The 19,937-nt window shown below is 39.9% G+C and overlaps 2 protein-coding genes and 1 long non-coding RNA gene across 5 annotated transcripts; 1 reads left to right on the top strand and 2 right to left on the bottom strand.

Moving 5' to 3' along the window:
* The first annotated feature begins 524 nt into the window (after nt 1–524).
* Nucleotides 525–4,792, top strand: LOC111671849 (uncharacterized). Its single transcript, XR_002761976.2, has 3 exons — nt 525–659; nt 1,403–1,579; nt 4,707–4,792. It is a non-coding gene; the product is annotated as an uncharacterized LOC111671849 (long non-coding RNA).
* Nucleotides 2,588–12,888, bottom strand: LOC111671822 (uncharacterized). Of its 2 annotated transcripts, none has more exons than XM_087180063.1 (11): nt 12,590–12,888; nt 7,808–7,866; nt 6,945–7,181; nt 6,311–6,422; nt 6,080–6,176; nt 5,683–5,770; nt 5,469–5,593; nt 5,119–5,326; nt 4,704–4,797; nt 4,530–4,602; nt 2,588–3,946 (listed from the first exon to the last, which is right to left on the bottom strand). In XM_087180063.1, exons 3-11 carry the CDS (start codon nt 7,048–7,050, stop codon nt 2,990–2,992), a joined length of 1,860 nt encoding a protein of 619 aa, XP_087036189.1. In that variant the 5' UTR covers nt 7,051–7,181; nt 7,808–7,866; nt 12,590–12,888; the 3' UTR covers nt 2,588–2,989. The 2 variants fall into 2 exon arrangements, with proteins under 2 accessions (XP_087036189.1, XP_023284805.1); XM_023429037.2 differs by lacking the exon at nt 12,590–12,888 and adding an exon at nt 10,556–11,192.
* A 245-nt stretch (nt 12,889–13,133) lies between these two features.
* Nucleotides 13,134–18,876, bottom strand: LOC147817802 (3-mercaptopyruvate sulfurtransferase-like). 2 transcript variants are annotated; one of them, XM_087180064.1, is made up of 3 exons: nt 18,203–18,876; nt 17,771–17,849; nt 13,134–14,498 (listed from the first exon to the last, which is right to left on the bottom strand). In XM_087180064.1, the coding sequence occupies exons 1-3, from the start codon at nt 18,780–18,782 to the stop codon at nt 14,222–14,224; spliced, it is 936 nt and encodes a 311-aa protein (XP_087036190.1). In that variant the 5' UTR covers nt 18,783–18,876; the 3' UTR covers nt 13,134–14,221. The 2 variants fall into 2 exon arrangements, with proteins under 2 accessions (XP_087036190.1, XP_087036191.1); XM_087180065.1 differs by lacking the exon at nt 17,771–17,849.
* Between the last annotated feature and the right edge of the window lie 1,061 nt (nt 18,877–19,937).

Genomic DNA, 19,937 nt, shown 5'->3' on the forward strand with positions numbered 1-19,937 from the left:
TAGATAATTAAACAAAAGTTCTTATTATTAAATCGAAAGGCCAGTGTCGTTGGTTAGGAGAGGACCGGAGCTGCTTAGCCATGATTTTAAAGGTCAGTTTAGCCGCTTAGCTCGCTAGCTAAACAACATTAGCACTGGACATAAGTGCCCTCCGACCAATGTTAGTGATTCTGCGTGTTGTTCCTAATTTCCCTCCTAGGGCCTAAACCCTCAGCCCTCAGACTTAATTGACATCAACTGCTAAGTGTTAGAGGCTCAAAATGGTCTGCAGAGAAATGGGACTGTTTTACATGTCACGTTACTTTGAAGACAGCGGTTAATGGCGGTTGTTTACCCCTTTTTTACGCTTCCGGGCGTCCCATGGTAACCACGGAAACCCCTCACAACGTTATGAACTTTGAATAATTCCCTCAGGGAAAATCAGCAGAAATGCGGATATACGGAAAGTGTGCATAAAGGGTCCAAATGGTCCGCTAGAGATCCCTCATGCCGTTGATGGTTTTACAGTGGGAACTCGCCTCAAAGTCCGTGAGTCCGTGAGGGGGGACATTGAGACTGGACCATGGCACTTCCTCGCTGCTGCGCTCTTAAAATAGGAAACTGGTGACCTGTTGCTCATTTTGCCTTGAGAGGAAATTTCAACGGATTCACATCGTCAAGTAATTAAGTTTTATAATTACCTTAATTTAACTTAAGTTAATTCATTTTGTAATTAACCAGTTAATCGAGTATTTATTACTTTATTCTTAAGAAACAGAGCAAAATCTATCTGACAATTTTATGATACACTAACTTTGATTCAAATTACAGTAATGATTAATTTATTATCTAAATTACATTGTTCATTACATGTTTTAGAGCATTGGCACCCATAGAGAAATATTCTAGGGGCTATTTACTAGTTTGTTTGTTGATTTTTCTAATATTTATTCATTTGTGATCACTTCAATTATTTTGTTGTTATTTCTTGGTAATAATCTCTTTTGTTAAGTATTAGCTAAATATATTATTTGCTTGTTTAGCGTAATTAGTATTTTGTTCATTTGGGTAACACTATGGGTACTTGGGGTTATTTAGGTAGACAGACAGGTTTAGGACCAGCATGCACCTGGGTTGGCCTTTTTTTTTTTTTTTTATCAAAGTAGCAGAGGCAGCAGGAAACATGGTCCCCTTTGCTATTCTGTTTGCTTGCTTGTTTGGATAAATAAATTAAAAGAAAAATGCAATGGCCTTATTTGGACAATGGATTCTTTTGCCTGTGTAAACCACATCCTCATGGTGCATCAGTGACCTTTTGATTTTTATGTTGTAATTAAATTAGTTTGAAGACAAATCGGCACTACAAATATATTTCCTTGTTTGAATTAGTTTGAATTTTGCTATGTACTGTTCTCCCTGCCAGATGTCAGTAAAGTGAAGAAGAAGAAGCAGCAGCAGACCCCCAGCTCAGCCACTGTGATGGAGCTGGTGAGCACCAAGCAGCACGGACTCATCAAGCAGGTCAATCGGCTGCAGGGTCGCCTGGGTCCCGGCAAAAACAAAGCCATTGTCAAAGACAAGAGGATCAAGTCTGCAGTGGGTCAGTCTACTCGTAGTCCTGCACAGCATCAGGGTTTAGAAGGAAATACATCCAAAAGTAGAATTCACAAACAGTGCTCACCTTTGCACTGTTTTATACCCATCCATGCACATGTGCTTCACAGAGACAGCACTATTTCTATGAGCTTCACATTTACAAAGACATTTTGCACTACCTCTATGAATGGTAACACTTACAGTAGTAGTATTTGATCATTTATGCCTATTTTACTCTGTTCCGTACCTTCTTATTTTTTTTCTATTGTATGTGTTAGTGGGTTTTATATATGTGGTGTAATCTACTGGATATCTGAATTTCCCCGCAGGATTAATAAAATATCTATCAAACATTATTGAAGTAGTGTGCGGCTCAGTTTTATATTAAGACTGTCGCCTCACAGCAAGAAGGTTCTGGGTCCGAGCCTGTTGGCCGGCCCCCTGTGTGTGGAAATTGCATGTTCTCCGTGGGTTCGCTCTGGGTACTCCAGCTTCCTCCCACAGTCCAAAGACATGCAGATGACTCTGAATTGCCCATAGCTGTGAATGTGAGTGTGAATTGTTGTTTGTCTCTATATATCAGCCCGGTGATAGACTGACGTGTCCAGGGTGTACCACGCCTCGGACCTTTTCACTTTTTCTTTTCAAAACCAGGGTTGTAAGCAGGTAAATAGTTTAGTTCCATTTCTGTTAAATTCAGCCTCAGACAATATTATCAGGATTATGTCGAATAATGAATATGTTGAATAAAGTTGGCTTTTTCAGCATTTACATTACATCATTGTGTGTCATCAGTGTACAGTGAAAACAATGCCCATCAATGGGGCATCCACAAAAACTTTCTGCCCTTTATTAATATTTGTATTTACATTTATATTTGCTCATTATCCAAAGCAACTTACAAGTGAGGGACATCACTAAAGCTTCAGTGCAGTACGAGGCGTTGGTGTAAGTATAAATACTAGTGCAAGAGCAAGTGTTTCTTAAGAAAAAATAAAGAGATAAGAAACAATTTACTTATTCATCTTCACAGTCAGTGCATTTTAATATAGCTGCCATACATATATAAATGAATAAAATGTATAAATATATATATATAAATTAAATATGATACATCATGACACTGAAGTTCTCCTTTGGATTTTTTGACCTTTAGTGGTGCAATCATGAATGATTGAATCACCGTATTGTTCATATGTCTTGTTGAACACACACATGAGCCATGACCACAGGAGAGAATAAAACAATTCTGTTGACTGCAGACTGCACTAAGTCGGCCAGTGGATACCAGTGCACCAGTAAAAGAGAATAAGAATACTGCAAGCTGATCAACAATCCTGCGTGTGCTTCATATTATATTCTACGACATTGACCGTTTACTACATACTGCAAAGATTTCTGTCTTTTTTTTTTTTTAACTCTCTTCCTGTCTCGCTGGCATATATCCATCACCAGAAGGTTCCATTGACCTGGACATTGTCATCAGAGCGATCCCCTCCAGTTTGTGACTTGGACTTGAAGGTTGTAGAGGTGGACTCATATCTGTTCCAGAGAACTTCAAAGGTAGTTGTGGGAAAGAAGACAAGGCGCATGGTAAAGTACAGGGAAGAGTCAGAGGAAACTGGAAGCTTGTGGATTCAATGGACTTATCAAAGTCCTCCAGGCTCTCCTCATGACTCACCTGCTCTTCGCTCCCACTACAAACCCCTGAATCCATGCTGGGCAGCTCAGGGCTGCAAGGAGGCATCCTCTGGACTTGCTCATAATCAGAACAAACCTGAATGGACCCTTTGCCAAAAAGGCTTCCACTGCCTCCAAACAGCATCTTGAAATCTACTTTTCCATCCCCTCCCTCTCTCTCCTGCTTTTTGTCCTCTGACCCCTCATCATGGCTGTCAGTCGCACCAATGCTATCTGCTTCCAGACTCTCTTGACTAACCTCTTCGCCTCTGCTCTGGTGCTCGACCAGGGGTTTCTCATAGTCTGAAATGACCTGCACTGGCTCACTGTTGTTGTTGCCTTTGGAAAGCAACTGCTGGATCTCCATTTTTTTCTTTCTTTCTTCCTCCCTAACCTCTTCTGCAGTTTTACCATTACCCTGACTACCAACAGACCCATTAGGTGTATCAGCGGCACAGGGCTCCACATTCCCTGTGGTGGACGAGGAGACCAGAGGCTGGGAGTAACTGGGGTTGGAGAAGCTGGAACTGGTCGACTCATAGCCATTCTCGCTTTTCATCTTCTCCAGCAGTGCCGCCTCTTTCTTGACACGTGTGACAGCATCCGCAGTGGAGGTTACCTCTACAGAGATGATATCCTCCGGTTTCAAGGAGAAAAAGAGTTCGCTGGTTGAGTGAGGGCTCAACCAATTCTGGAGGGGAAAAGATAAAAGGTGGGAGAGGAAGAGCAGGAATTGGAAAGATTAGAAAGGCAGAAGCCCCTTTTACACTGGAAAAAAAGTCTCCCTAACATCTGGCTTTCGTAGTCAATGTGAACGGGTACAATCGGCATTCAGTCCCAGGTCAAATGACTCCGCAATAGTCGCTGGGATTTATCGGCTGCGGCTCCAATCAGCCGTGATGTCTACATGACCCTCAGTTGAACACGCTACTTTTTGCCCCTTTTCCGTACAGTGACGTCTCTCGGAGCTCACAAACACTGTAGACAGACTTGTCACTTTCCCACCACAGCTACACTGTGCTACTGATGCTCTTTGCTTAATGTATAAATAAGCAGTTTTCTGGCAACATGTTCACCACAATAATACCACATTTAAAAATGTCAACGGCGTGCTTACATCTTGTTCTAATGTTTTGAAGATGACCAACAATATTGACTAATGCAGCTTTAATACGTTGTAATTTTGCTCTAACGCATTTTTACAAAAAGCAATAATCAAGTCTATCTTTTTGAATCAAGTGATGAACAACAAGAAAAAGATTTCATAGGCTCACCTGGAAATCCATATCCTTCAGGGAGGATTTTCCTGGGTCTGGAAGGGGCGAACCTTTGATCTTCTTGTAAACCCTAAAAGACAGAATGACATAATCTTTGAAAACATGTTTTTGTGGAACACAACAGACCAGATCTGACGACAAAAGTGACACAAATATCTCTTGTCTTCTCACCAGGTGCCTTTGTCATTCCTCAAGAGTATGACAGCCAGAAAGAAGGCAAACCCTGCGCCTGCGATGATCATGCCCCATATCTTCGCGGCAACACCTGACAAACACAGGACAGAGCACATCACCCAGATTAGCTAAGAGGTAAACATTCTGTATTTATACCACTGTAAATGACAAATGTGGGTTTTATTCATTCAAAATGCAAATAAGCTTATTTTCCATGTGATATAAGATAAACATCTGTTCCTGTTTGAACATGTATTGTTCATCCAACTGGTTTCCTTCTCAGGAATTTAAAACAGAGCCATGAACAAATCTCCAGATGTAAAAGCGTATGGTATTGGTAAAATGTTGCTTTTCACTGATTACGTTTGTTAAACTAAACCAATTAATTTTGTTCATATTTAACAACATTTACCTGATAGCAGTGGTGGTTTTGGTCTACCTTCAGGTGACACCCATGATGCAGTGGGGCTCCAGTCACTCCAGGTTGACTTGACCCAGTTTACATCAGCCTTCACTCGAACGCGTGCCTCGTACCTCTCTCCTTTTATAAGCAGGTCGGGGTCCAGCTCTGTCTCGCACTTCAAATTGCATTCTTTGTATTTTTTCTGCACAGAGGGATCCTGACAAAGGAGACACAAATGTTGATCTTTAACAGGCTGATTCACACAAGACACAGATTATGTGTATAAGTCATTTAACATACACAACACACACTCATTTCATGTATTTATGTATTAAGACGGACACAAAATGTATACACACATTCCATGACTGATCCCCTTCTTTCCACTGCAGTTCGGAGATAAAAGATTTTATTTTTCCACGGGTTATAACCCAAGAAATGGTGGTGGAGTTGATATCTGGTTTTCCTGGATGATTCAGCTTTACTGCAGGATCACACAAACATAGTTTGCTTTAGGTCACCACACATAGCTGACAAGCCACAAAAGGTCAATATATCATTCAGTATACTCACCGTGGCAAACCGGTATGTAAGAAATTGTCAAAATTTGCTTGGCAGGTTTACAGGTCAGATTAATGGAATATACATTGTCCTCGGAAAACTGAGAAATTATTGAGAAAAGAAAATTGCAATTAGAAAACATTCATGACACAATATGGAAGTAAAGATTAGAACAGGTAACTGGTTTAATGATGTGGCAGCTGATTGGTATAAATATATATATATATATGTGTGTCTGTGTGTGAGTGTGTGTGTGTGCATATAGTTTATAAATATATATAAAAACTTAAAGATCAACTGATAGTACTTGAATATCACTCTAATTTGATGAATCCTGATATTAGGTTTTTCTGAACAGGGTCTAGTAGCAGTTTTAGTGTTTGTTTTGTACAGAGTTCTTCAGACTCACAGTGGCTCTTCTATTGAAGTCCAGGGAGCACTTCTTTAGCGCTGGTCTGGAGATGTCAACAGGCTCTAGGTTACAGGAAGTGTAATATTCAAGTGTCCTGAAGAAAAAAAAAGAAAAAAGTCATGTTCATTTCATTTTACTACACTCAGCGTTACTTGTGCACATACAGTATATTTGCATCTGCTGTAAGTTGTAAGCACTAGTTTTTCTTTTACTGACTGCTGTCCTTACTTGATTGAAATATTCCTTTTAGCGTGTAGTGTGCACACAGCATCCGTGTGGTCGTATGCACTGTTCCACACACAAGTGATGCTACTATTGTAGTCATTGTAGCAGGTGAGATCTGTGAGAAATAATAAGACAGAGGTGAAATGCCAAGTTAGAGCTGCGACAGTGTGTGAACTTTTTCATTGTTGTTTTGTGTAACAGAAGATGTTGAAACCAATTATATTACAGTGAATCCGGAAAGTATTCACACCCCTTCACTTTCCCCACATTTTGTTATGTTACAGCCTACCACCCTTAGACAGGTGTGTGCCTTTCTAAATCATGTCCAATCAATTGAATTTACTACAGGTCGACTCCAATCAAGTCACTTTTGCGTGTCATAGCAAAGGGAATGAATATTTACAGTGTGTACATGCGATATTTCAGTTTTTATTTCTAACAAATTTGCAAGAATTTCTAAAAAACCTTTTTCACTTTGTCATTATGGGGTATTGTGTGTAGATTGATGAGGGAAAAAAAGGAATTTAACCCATTTTGGAATAAGGCTGTAACATAACAAAATGTGGGGAAAGTGAAGGGGTGTGAATACTTTCCAGATCCACTGTATATAAAGCAGGTTATCAAAAAAATCACAAACTTTTATCTGGGTGGCTCGGACAGTCTGCAACGTCCATTCTGACAGCGCAGACATGAAGCAGAGCTAGAAGTAGAAACAGCAGAAGGCTTTTCTTGTTTCTCTCCATTTATCGTGTCATCAGTCTTTTGTTTTCTGGGAGAAATGAAATTATCAGGATGGTTGGTTTCCAAAGCCGGTTGACTGCTTCAAGGTGTAACTCATTGCTTCCCCCCTCGCTGCTTTTTCCTCCCTCTCATCCTGTGCAGATGGAAAGATGCAGCTGTTGACAAGTTGCAAAGGGATGACAAACTCTTGCCCTGGGTTTTGCCTCTCAGGCTACACACAGGTTTCCTGAGGCTGTTGAGGTTGTAGACAGCCTCAGATAAAGACTACTTTCACCCCCTCCCTTCCTCTGAAAGCAAAGCAGTTTCTTTTTTATCTGGCGCATCAGAAACGTTTCGTGGACGCTACCTAGGTTTTTTTTTTTTGCACCCAACAGACAGCTGCATGTTGTTTCGCCTCTACTGTGTCCCCCATGTAACACAGTACAACATGCTGAAGGTGCTGTACAGTGTTGCCGGGGAAACATACCACTGTAAAAGTCCAAGAATAATGCAGCTGTCTGTGGTTGCTTAAATGAGCCTCCAGTTATGTTTACAATATACATATAGACGACAGAACACACTCTTTAGCTTTAACAAACTTGCCAGTTGACTCAAAACTCACTGTTACAGCTGTTGCCACAGATGGATTTAAAACTCTGATATACTGCTGAATACAGAGAGATATACCTGGGGCTGATAGGCTTAATCAGCACTCTACCGTTAATCTAAGAAACAAGCATGAAATATGAAGTCAACAAGGACCTCGCTTTAGCGTCTTACCTGTTGGTGAAGCTGTTCAGGATCTGCCTCAAAGCTCTGGTTTCGTTCCACTTGATGTCCTGTAAGAGAGCATCTGATAAATAAAGTTTTTCCTCTCAGGGGAAATGGTAAACAGCCACCCCCATGAATCAAATATATAGAAGATAATGGTCGTACTCTGAAGGTAACTTCTAGGAAAATGAATCATCATTCAAGTGGAGTCTTGTGGTCAAGTATGTTAACACATCAGAGCAGTTTCCCCTTTTATTTGCCTTCGACCAAGAAAAAACGGGACATTTATGGCCTTTTTTTTGTTGTGCAGCTGTTTCTATGACTAGAAACTTCTCAATAGGGAAAAACAATAAATCCTCAAGCATTTAATAGAATACATTTCTATTAAAGCAAACATTTCTTTTTTTAAAACCTGCATACAAAATTTATGTTTTTTTTTTGTATGTGTTATGTATATATTTCCATGCACAGGCGAGGTTTTTCTGAATCCCCTGGTCACCTGTTTATCAGTTTAATAAAGGTCAGAGTGTGTTTTTCTGAGAACTGAAATGTTCCATTATTTGGACGTGTGCACTTCCTGCTAACGACACTTCCTGTTCTCAAAAAGACATTAATCAGATTGAAACATGACCTCGTTATAATCATTAACTTGTGTACCTTCCCAGTTGTAAACTTTATATGAAGCAAGTAAATGTGTCAGTAGTCAGGAAGTTGACATATTTAACAAGTCCAATTTTATCTTTGCTGTGGCTAAGTGTTAAAAAAGTTGTTAAAAAGGTAAAAAAAGGGAAGATGAATTGAATAGATCCTCTTAAAGTCACAGTATGTATTAGATTCAGGCCTTTCTCTATTGTAAATGCTGCTTATAAGGGTCAAAATACTTAAGTCCAGTATCAATAACAGTAGTTCTTTGTAGTTTCTGTAACAGAAAGTTTAACTCTAACATCAAGTCCATCCTATTGTATAGTTCTGGGTGTCAAGGCTGATAGGAAAAGGACTGAGAGAGAAAGCAATAGGTCACCTTGTGGCCAAACAAGAGCTCTTATCACCAAGGTGCGTTTTGGTTCAGTTTAGATTTGTCTGTCTTCCTCTGACATGTGGGCTTCCCCTAACCAGGTCCAACGACAAAATGAAAAAGCTGACACTGTTGTCTGCCACTCTCTTTCCTCTCTTTCCTCCCCATCTTCTCTCTTTTTCATAGAGATACAAGCAAACCACGCAAACTAAACAAGCACACACAAACCACTTCCGAACCCCGTACTCTTCCCAGAAAGCTACTGTTGTTTCTAATAAAAAAAAAAAAGCCCTGTCTACTATCATCCTCCTATCTCACGCTCTCTCACACACATTTATCTTGATGATATAGGTGCAAAGATCTCCAAAGCCGCAGCTGTCCTGCAAGCATTTACATACACTATGTAGACGTGGTACATCATCATTCGTTTGTAAGGTGAACCCTGAGTTTATCTTGTGATCAGCACCACATCAAAGTTGTTCCTGTAAAATCAGATAACAACAGATTTGTCAAATCCTGTCTCAGAGTATTATAACCCACTGTGCAGTGTTTTGGCTTCTGATTAGTGTCATGGGTCTGCTACTCCTACTGGACTTCCTGGATTACATTTTATATCTCACCGATACCTGAAGCAACACATCACTACCAACGCAGCCGCCTGCATCGTGAAAGTGCAGGGCTGTTTTTGGTGTGAACACCCACTTGTTTGTCACCAATCGAGTTAGCTAAGGTTGCATTTAAGTAAAAGGGCAAGAAATGTTGTTGGTTTTGGTAATAACACGTCAATTTTAGCTTTTTGATGTTTCATTACAGAAAGTGTTTGAAACCCATGACCAAAACATACAGCCACAGTCATACATTCTGTCATTGGATGACATGGACAGAATTTTAGTGAAAACAAATTATTCCCATTTTTGCTGGGGACCCCAGGTTACCTCTTCAAGGTCCCCTGGTCCACTTTGAGAACCACTGGTTTAGTCAACATGTACTGGATGTAGATTTAGAGAAAATGTAGCGCTACCATGTATGGAGCTGCTAGTTTGGCTGTAGACTTTATTTAGCAAAAAAAAAAAAAAAAACATGTTAAAATGTTGATAGCTTATGATCTTTTATAACCCCATTAAGTGTTATCTACTTCCCATTTTCTCGCCCTGTGCTTCTCTCTCTATCTCTCTCCCTCTGTCTCTTTCAGTCAACCCAACCTTTTCTAAACCTCCCCCACAAACCACATCATTTTCAAACACTTTTTCCACACATTTCTCTGTCTCCTTCTTGTTAACATTGATATCTGTTTGAATGAAAACCTGACTGAGCATGTATGACTGTACAGTCTTTATGAGCGCATTGCCATTTTGGGTTAGTTTACCATACAAGGACTTTTATTACCTGTCCAAAACACCCAAAGTGTTTCATAACTGTCTTGTTTTAGAGGAAGACTTGAAGACGTGACGTGTAGTGACAGCTTCTCAATAAGCCTGTAAGTTTACCTCGAAACCCAAACGTAATAATTTTAATCAGAAGTATGTCGTCAACACATGTTTCTTCGATGTCATAGTGGTCATCAGTGTTGCTGTAGGACACACACGTCTACAGCTATCTAATCTGTCGCATCATGAACAAACCAAACTCGACTTTATCATCCTCTAAATCATCGTTGTCATGTCTGCTGTGGCAATATTTACCACCACGGACCCGTTCACAGAAGTTTGATCAACATCAGGTTAATTCATATGAGAACCTACCCGTCTAGCGTTGTCCTGTGGAGAACTCTTTCCATTTCTCAGCGTGTACTGATAGGGTTTGTTTCAAGACTTTTAGTCAGGATCTAAAATGACGTATAGGAAAGTTTGTCTTAGTGTGAAAGTCTGAGTAAAAAAAAAAAAACGTGGTTTCTGTGGTTTCTCAGACGGGAGTGTGAAAGTCGAGTGTGTTATCTACATTTCATGAAGTTTGAAACAAGATGAAAACCCCTTTAGTGTTGGCTCTTTTTTTTGTTGTTGGCCTGTTCTGTTACTTTACATGAAGTGCTTTAGTTTCAAGCATAATAGGAACTCTGAATTAATCACACCGTCTTAAAGAAAACGCATGGTTGGTAACTGTAATCTCCCCTCCTCTTACCACAGCTACACAGCATAAGAAATGGGAGACCAAGTCCACTCCCTAAATTTCAGCTTAATCTAATATGAGGATCAAGCAGGGTATAGTCAAAACTTAAAGAGTCTTAAAACAGATGGTCTAAGCAGGTCCTCTATTGCTGGAAAAGGCTTAGTACTCAAAACATACAAGCCGAGTGAATCTTAAACTACTTTTATGTTGGACTTTACAAAGATGAGGAACTCACAACAGTTCAATCCTTTTAGAAACAGGGGGCTTTAACATACTTTAAATGCAGTGATTTGTCAGTAATTAAAGCACAGGTGCAAATTTTAGGACTGTACTTTGTTCAACAAATTATGTTTTTCTACTGCATGAAGTTACTTTTCCATGTATTTTTATGTCTTAAAACTAGTATTGAAAAATAAAGGAAGTGAATTGTACAATATCTGATTTAATCTAACCTGTAGTGTGAGATTTTTTTGTTTTTACTTTGGCTCCCCCTAGTGGGAACGTAAAAAAACACACACACACACACACACACACACACACACACACACACACACACACACACAATAGCAGGCAACAATGCACACCTCTGAGCTAAAAGTTGTAATCTGAAATTTCAAGTTAGATTGCAAAATGAACAGTTACCCTTCACAGTGTGGTAAAAGATATATATAAATAAACAGGTTTCTGTTGCAGACTGACCATCATAAGCTGTTATGTATTTAACAAAGTTAATTAAACTCTCATTTTCATTGAACCTTTTTTTTCCGGAGTTGATTCTGTGAAACATCAGTGGGTGAAAAGGTGTGAAATGCATAGTATCACGTTATGCACGTACCTCATGCCACAGCACATTTCACTTTTTGTAAACCAACATGCACAAATGAAACTTGTGCTCCTGCAACAGCAGCGCTCACATTTCTGTTTGTGTGCAGCTGCAGCTACACTGATTATACAAGACGACCACAAAGAGATGCAAAATGACCATACATCAGTCTGTCCACGGGTTTTGATTTATTATTTTTTTTACATGAATGTTCAAAATATTTCCCAACACCCTGATTCATATTTACCTACACTTGAGTTTGACCTAATTTCCAGTGAGGAAAAAGTAAATTAAGCATTTGTTAATCTGTAGGCAGAGCACAAATTAATGCAAATGAGATTAACTGGAAGTGTTCAAGACAGACCAGCATCTTAAGTAACTTAAATATTGAAGTTGAAGAAAAACTAACTACACATGTTGCCAGACTAGATGTGATAGAGTTCATACTACAGCTGTACTGAATGCTATGTTAAAAACCGCTCTGAAACTTCACTGCCCTCAGTCGGAAACTGTTTGAATTTACCATCAACAACATTACGTTGGTGTCTTTTTATCGGCTGAAAATCAGTCATTAATTGAATTTGTAGTAATAAAATAGAAAAACCTTGATACAATGATGAAAAAAAATACTAAGTACACGTTACTAGTTCCCCAACATATATTGTCAATCTTGAAACAAGACTGTGGGAAACTGAACTTGACGGGATTCTCAATGTTCTTTTTACAGTTGATTTAAGGAGATAAGTGATATTGATTTTTGACAGTGCACTGCCCCCTGTATGTTACATACAACAACAGTTCCAGTGAGATAACAGAAAATATTTCCTTGTCGGATCAGCACACTCACCAGTTAGGGCCAGGTCAAGACGGCTACTCCCTCTGGCTGGAACAGCAGAGATAAAGAATCAGGTCGACTCCTTTTTGTGTTGTTTGTACAACATCTGTAAAAGAGAATATCTGGGGAAAACAACTCAGCAAAGACCCTTACTAAATGAACTGCCACTTTATATAAAAAGAGGAAGGCAGGAACTTAAGAGGTCTCACTTCCCATTTGTTGGGGCTGGTGGCATTTGACAAGTCATAGTCACTTGACTTTGTGTATCTACAGCAATATATGTGTGAATTTCCCAGTTGTGGGATAAATAAAGTTAATCTAATCTAATCTAATAACAACTAGCAATACAGCAACTCCCTTTACAAATTGGGTTGTTTAATTATTTATGTGTGTTGATACTTCAAAATGTGTCACAGCAAAATAACTTTTGCTGTCAAGCGGGTTGTTGCTTATTGCTTTAAAAGCAATTCAAGACTATCATGTCTAAGATGTGTTCAATGACCTAAAATATAAGAGGAATAACAAAAGGTATCATTACAAATAACATTGTTGACGGTTTGTTTTAGTTTATTTATTTATTTATTGGGTACGAATCATTTCTTTCACTGGCGGATATCTTATTTTGAAAGGAAAAGAAACACTCTTGAGGCTGTGTGTGTGTGTGTGTGTGTGTGTGTGTGTGTGTGTGTGAGTGAGTGATCATCATTGTGAATACTCAGTTTACAAGTCTGAAGTCTAATAGTCAAACTCAAAGTGCATTTTTCTACTAGCCTGCCAAATTAGACTCTGCTCTCAGATCAGTTTCGGGTCCCATTTATCAAGCCTCAAGTCTTGACAAATATACTCACATATATTTCATATTTTTTTGTATGAGACATTTCAGCAACTTTCAACTCATAGTGAATCGAAAGTGCAGCTGTGTTTTATTGCAAATGTAAACAAACCTTTTCCAGTTTCAGAACTGATTAAAAAGTCAAGTTTATTGTTCTCGTATTGCTTGCTCTTCTGCTGAGTCATCTATTGTGTGTTTGGAAGAAAGAAAAAAAACGTCCCTCAGTGATCTGTGTTTTGATTATGCATTGCTTTTTTTATGTTAAAGGAATAGTTTGACATTTTGGGAACATATCGGAAGCTAGTTTGTTTTCTTGTGGAGAATTACAGTAGATGAAAATACCACTACCACTCTTTTCTGTGACGTAAATATCAAGCAAGAGCAAACCACTGCAACACATCATTCATATGTCTGCGTGTGCAGCGTGTTTAAACGAGATATAACACGCTAATTAGAGATCCTGGTAGGTGGATTTTATCACTCTTGGACAGTCAGGCTAGCTGTTTCCCCTGTTCCCAGTCTTTGTGCTAAGCTAAGCTAACCAGCTGCTGGCTGTAGCTTCACATTTAGCGTACAGGCATGACAGCGATATCACTCTTCTAATGTAACCATGGCAAGAAAGAAAATAAGTAGTAAGTATTCCCCAGAATGTCAAACCATTCCTTTAAACCTTAACACACTTTCCCCAACAACAACAAGCTAAGAACAAACATCCTTCTTCTCTTGTCGACCAGTCCCAGTCTCATCCGGTCTTAATCAATCAAACACACTTCCTGTAATCCTCAGCCAATCACAAATGTTTCCCTCGTCCTTCAGATATGACGTGCTCGGGGGCAGCGCGGGTGTACCACTCTGACCACCCGCCGTCGTACACCGACACCCCCGGGTGCCCGCACTCGTGGGCCGCCAGCGCCACGTGACACGCAGTCACAGCCGAGCCGCATGAGACACAAAGCGGGCGACTGAGGTCCACACCCGCCCGGGCGAACAAAGCCTGGAGTTGCTCCTTGGGCAGGAAGTGACCTGATGGGGACAGGAAGGAGTGGAAGGGCAGGCTGATGGAGCCGGGGATGTGTCCGGGCTCCGTGTCTGTCAATTAGAGAGAGAGAGAAACCAGTTAGAAATGTTTAGAGGGTATTTTTTATAATTAAGGTCACTTAGCTGCCAATTATTTAGAAAGTTATTTGTGGACAAAGAGAATCTTAAGGTCTTTGACGTGCAGTTTGTGATTTTTAGATAAATCTTGATATAGCCAGGAAAGAGTCTCACTGAAATTACAGTTTGTTTCTTTGTTTGTTTTTTTGTTTGTTTGTTTTTGCAACTGCTAACTCACATTTCTCTGTGCTTTTTCACAACTCTCCATACATTCACATTGTGGACTAATCTGCAGATCACTCTTCATTACTATTACATAGAAAATGCACACAACTGCCACATCTTTCAAAAATTCACAAACTGTTTTCTCACTCAAACTCAACCACATCCAAACTTCTGTGTATTTACAGTCCATTTTTCTACATTTACAAACTATGAAAACAGTGAAAACTGTTCAATTTACATTCTAAACCCAAAATAACAAAATTACTGTAAATTAGACTGATTTGCTGCATTCTGCTGCATCTATATCTAAAAAGGAAAAAGAATAAAATGCATAAACCCCTAAATGGGACTGAGCACCTGTTTTCAGTCCCTGACGACCTCTATGAAAGACTTGTGCCAGATGAGTAAAGGGGGCGGGTACAGGCAGAATCCACAGGGTTTTGTGAATGAATGGGGCGATTCACCACAACACATGAATTCATTTCCTCACTGAAGTAGAAGGTTTATGATCAGAAATCCCTCTTGGTCACAACGAATGCTGAATGTCAGGACATTTCTGCAGAAGCTCAGGCATGCAAAAATATTCTTTCCTAGGGTTATTGCAAGAAAGGGTGAGATGTAGATAATGACATATGAATGTTTTGTGTTTTGGTTGCATTAATGCATTTTGGATGTGAGATTAGCTGTTGAGCTAAGCTGCATGCTGGTAAAGAAAACAGTGCAAAGGTTTTTACAGAAGTGTCCTGGTCATGATAGCAGCACCACACCCCAGCATCGCTCATAGTTTCTCTCTCGCACTGTCTCCTAAAATAGATCAATTGTCATCCTACTTCCCATTTCAATCTGACAGTAAACTCGTGCATTGAAACACAACTTGCAGCTGCAAGCGCTGCATGTACCAGAGCGTGCAAGAGGTCGGAGGGCATGAGAAGTGTTACATCATTCCAGCTGCAGCTCATACTCAGTCCGAGTGAACCTGTAGAAAGGGATAAGACTATGTTGAATATAAACAGAGAAAGCATGTGTTTCTGAAGTTGCATTGCGTTGAGCTTTCAGGCCCAACGTGAGATACTTACTTACTGGGACAGACACCACATCTGGCTCTTAATGTATTACTCTGTCATATGTTGACTATACTCTACCTTCAGTGAGTGGGGCTGAGCCTCATTTGAAATGTAGCGTGAGTTTTAGTACCAACACTAAAATAGTTTTTTAGTACTTTACTTTACAGAAAACTTTTTATTTAACGAAAGAAGACAAACAGAAAACATTTCTATTCAGTGGCAACAGCCAGTCTGCCAGAGGTCAAAGTTCACTGCTGACGCTGTGTTCACATGTGGACGGGCACTGTACCAGCACATCAAAGCTTTTCACTAGGTGTGTTATTGTGTATGTATGTGCAGCATGTGGGTGTGTGTACATGTGTGTGTGTGTGGGTGTGGGTGTGTGGGTGGGTGTGTGGGTGTGTGTGTGTGGGTGTGTGTGTGTGGGTGTGTGTGTGTGAAAGCATATGGGTCAGTGACTGGAGATTAAATGCATGGTTATGCAAGCATGTTCTGTCTGCTCGCTCTCCTTATGTTTGTGTTGTTCAGTGATTCAGGCCCAGCCCTTTGCCCGTGTGTTTGTCCAGAGTAAACTAGAAGCCATATACAAGGAAGTCATGTACTAAGTGGCTCATTATGGTTTTTCCATTGCATGCCAGTCCTGTGCTGAGCTGTCAGCATACTGCATATATACACATATATATATATATATAGAATAGTATACAACATACTGTCTATAAGAATGGCAATGGCAATCTTTTTTTTTCGATATTTTCATGGGCGATACAATAATTCCATTTCTGTCTCATTTGTTTGTTAAACCACCCGTCTGTCTTTGATGTGTGAAATTTCAGACAACATCGATTTTAATAAATTTTAATAAAGGTTGATCTAAATACTGTAATTACATTTTTTATAATGACACTAAAGGAGGGGCCACAAGAGATGCAATAACTACAATAAATGAAGATGTAATTATCTCCTGTGGCTCCTTTCCATCAAGTTCCTGTTAAAATAAAGTGACTGGTCTAATAAATGATTTGATCTCTTTCTCTAATGTGAATTTATAGATATTTATTATATGATGATATGATATATAGCTTGTTTTTAGAAACAAATATTGGACAGAAAATTAAAAGGCGACTTTTTTGATTCGTTTAAGTAATTTTTTAAGCCAAAATGTCAAAATGCCCTTTAAAAATACTTCTGGCTTATTGTGATAATGTGCTTTTCTTTGTCTCGTGAGAATAAATGACACATCTTTGGGAATTTACGAGTGCCGGTTGCACAAAATGAGCAATTGGATGACTAACTAGACAATGGGTCATGAACCTTTAACCAAACATGGAAGGTGAGTGTGGAATAAAATTAAGTTTCTTACCTCTAAACTTAAAAAAAAATTCTTCTCTCATTTCTTAGCAGATATGGGGCCCTCAGCCTGGGGCCCCAGACTGATGAGACACATTGATGTGTAGGCTATAACAACAACCCAGGCTGCAGTTAGCACAGGCCCCTAAACACATAAGCACTGAGGATGACGGCAATGACGAAGATAACCTGAGAAATTAGGTCTATTTCTCCCATCAGTGCTGGGAAACAGTCAGAGCATGACGCTGGATTCTGTCATTGTTTAATATCTGATTCATACACTTGTGGTACTTCCTGTCACAATATTTAGGATCGCCCCCAAGTGAGCTCATGCAGTCATGTGGTGATAGGCAGAAGGAAAAGAAGGAGTGATTTTGTTTGTAAAGCTTTTATCTCTGTCATTCCAGCAGAAAACAAGCTGAGCTGAATCTTCCAGCTGAAGTTTTTGGGTTTTGTCCATGTAATTTAGCGGTTGCCCTAAGAAGAATGAATCCAGCCTTATTGATTCCATTGATCAAGTGACATGTGCTCACTGATCACACTGTTCATTCACTAATCACATCAGAGGACGTGATATAAGAGCAGAGATGATGTCATCATACAGTGAATCAGAGAAGAAAACTGTCCGACCTTAAGTGAACCCAGTGGATGTTGTGACACGTGAGTCTGCTGGTTTTCGATGCACACAAACGCCACTGCAGCTGAATTCCTGAAAGTTGATTAGATTTAAAGGAAACCTGACAGCAACCTGGAAAATGGTTGGAATGAATATCACGAGTAATTTTTTTTTTATCTATAAAATTTCAGAATAAACTGAAAAAGCCTTTAAAATCCAAAAGGTTAATGTTCAATTTTTATTTGACTAATTTGTAGGGATCAAGACAGTTTTTGCTGGATAGGTCTCGATAAAGTGGAACATACAGGACTAAAATTGGGTTTAAGAGCCTGTATTTTTTTATTCTGATTTGATATTATAAGCCTATATACTATTATATATTATAGTTGAATCGAGGTTGCAAAAAACCTAAACAGAACATCAAGGACTTTATGGTAAACACTTACTGTCTCTGGGTTCAGGGTCCAGTCCTCTGAACCTGCCTGCCGGTCTAGCATCGACCACCTGGAACTTCTTGGTGTCCAGGTTATCCAGGATATCCTCATAGCTCTTGATCCAGGAGCGGTTCAGCGATGCCTTGAACTCGGTCGGTGCTGGTCTGACGTACTTGTCACTCACAGGTCGACCCTCCAGCTCCCAGTTCCTGAGCCCCCCGTTGAGCAGCGTGACCGCGCTGTGCCCGAACACCCGGAACATCCACCACACTCGGGGCGCTGAGAACGCGCCGAACTCGCTCGCGTCGTACACCACCACGTGCGTGTCACTGCTTATTCCCAAATTTCCAACATAATCTGAGAAAATCTTCTGTGATGGCAGCATGTGGTCCAGGGGAGAGGTTTTATCACAGCACTGGCCTATGTCAAAGAAAGCAGCACCTGGTATGTGTCTTTTTTTGAACTCACTCTTGGCGTTGCGCCGCAGTTTGGGCAAATACCAAGAGGTGTCCAAGATGCGCATTTTCCCCTGCACCTTCACGGCCTCTGCAAGCAATTTAGAGGTGACCAGAGCCCTCGCTTGAAGCGACATGGCTGATTCTGAAGAGAAAGGCAGACCTCAAAGTTTACGCTACTGTAGTTTAACTAGAGAGACCAAGTCCTGTGCCAAAGGTTGGAAACGGTAGAGAGAGCAAGGGCATTAATGGTGGAGAGAGGGAGCAAAGGAGAGCGACAAGCAACACGCCCCCTGTTCAGCCTGCAACAGCTGTATGTGAAGGGAGGCGGTGACCGTTTATAGTAATGCGATTATTCTGAAACAATCATTTAGAAATAGACCTACAGGTGAACCCATCATGCCACATTAAACTTTACCGCAGACAGGAATTATTAGTCATTAGCCTTCTAGTTTCAATTTAACAGACAAAGGAGAATCCTCTCAGTGCATTCATTCTGCTGCCACATACAGTACCATGCAAACTCGTTTCACATTGGTCGTGACACTGCAGGTCTGAGGCCCAATTTCAATTCAATTTTATTTGTATTGCACCCAATTATAACATGCATCATCTCATAGCCGAACTGCCAAAGTTTGCCCTACTATGCAGATGTTTTGCACTGCTTATGATGCAATCCGGGTTTTTGAATCTAATAAAAAAAAACTGTATCGTATTTTTTTTAATTATTATTATTATTATCATTATTATTATTATTACTATGTGCCTGCAATGCAATAGCTTTGAAGAGAGTATGAGAGCAACTCCAAGGTAAATCAACAAAGTGTATTTGCGTGTATTTGTGTACGTGTGCTGTTGTTTGATTCTTTGTGTGTGTGTGTGTGTGTGTGTGTGTGTGTGTGTGTGTGTGTGTGTGTGTGTGTGTGTACATGTCTTTCTATAATTGTGAGGACAAATTAGGTTTAAAAAACATTTTTGCGAGGTCATTTTGGACGGTCCTGACAACTTCAAAGGGCTGTTTGAAGGTTAGTAGGTTTTGGCAGTTTCTAACACACGCACACACATTACATCTCCACCGTATAGATATTAACTGTTAAAGTGGTAAACTGGTAACACAAGCTTTTTGGAGGGTCTGTGTTAGACAGCTCTACTGCCACACACAACAATACACACACGCACATTGACAGACACACACAATCAGCTGCTGCCTGAACTTTCACACAACTGACTGTGATTGGCTAATTAGACTAATTAACTTTTTTTTTTTTTTTTTTTTTACTGTTGTGCACGTT

The sequence above is a fragment of the Seriola lalandi genome, unplaced genomic scaffold (assembly GCF_002814215.2).
Source record: "Seriola lalandi dorsalis isolate HSWRI2012SDOR001 ecotype SW California unplaced genomic scaffold, Sedor1 jcf7180002054887, whole genome shotgun sequence".
Taxonomy (NCBI): domain Eukaryota; kingdom Metazoa; phylum Chordata; class Actinopteri; order Carangiformes; family Carangidae; genus Seriola; species Seriola lalandi.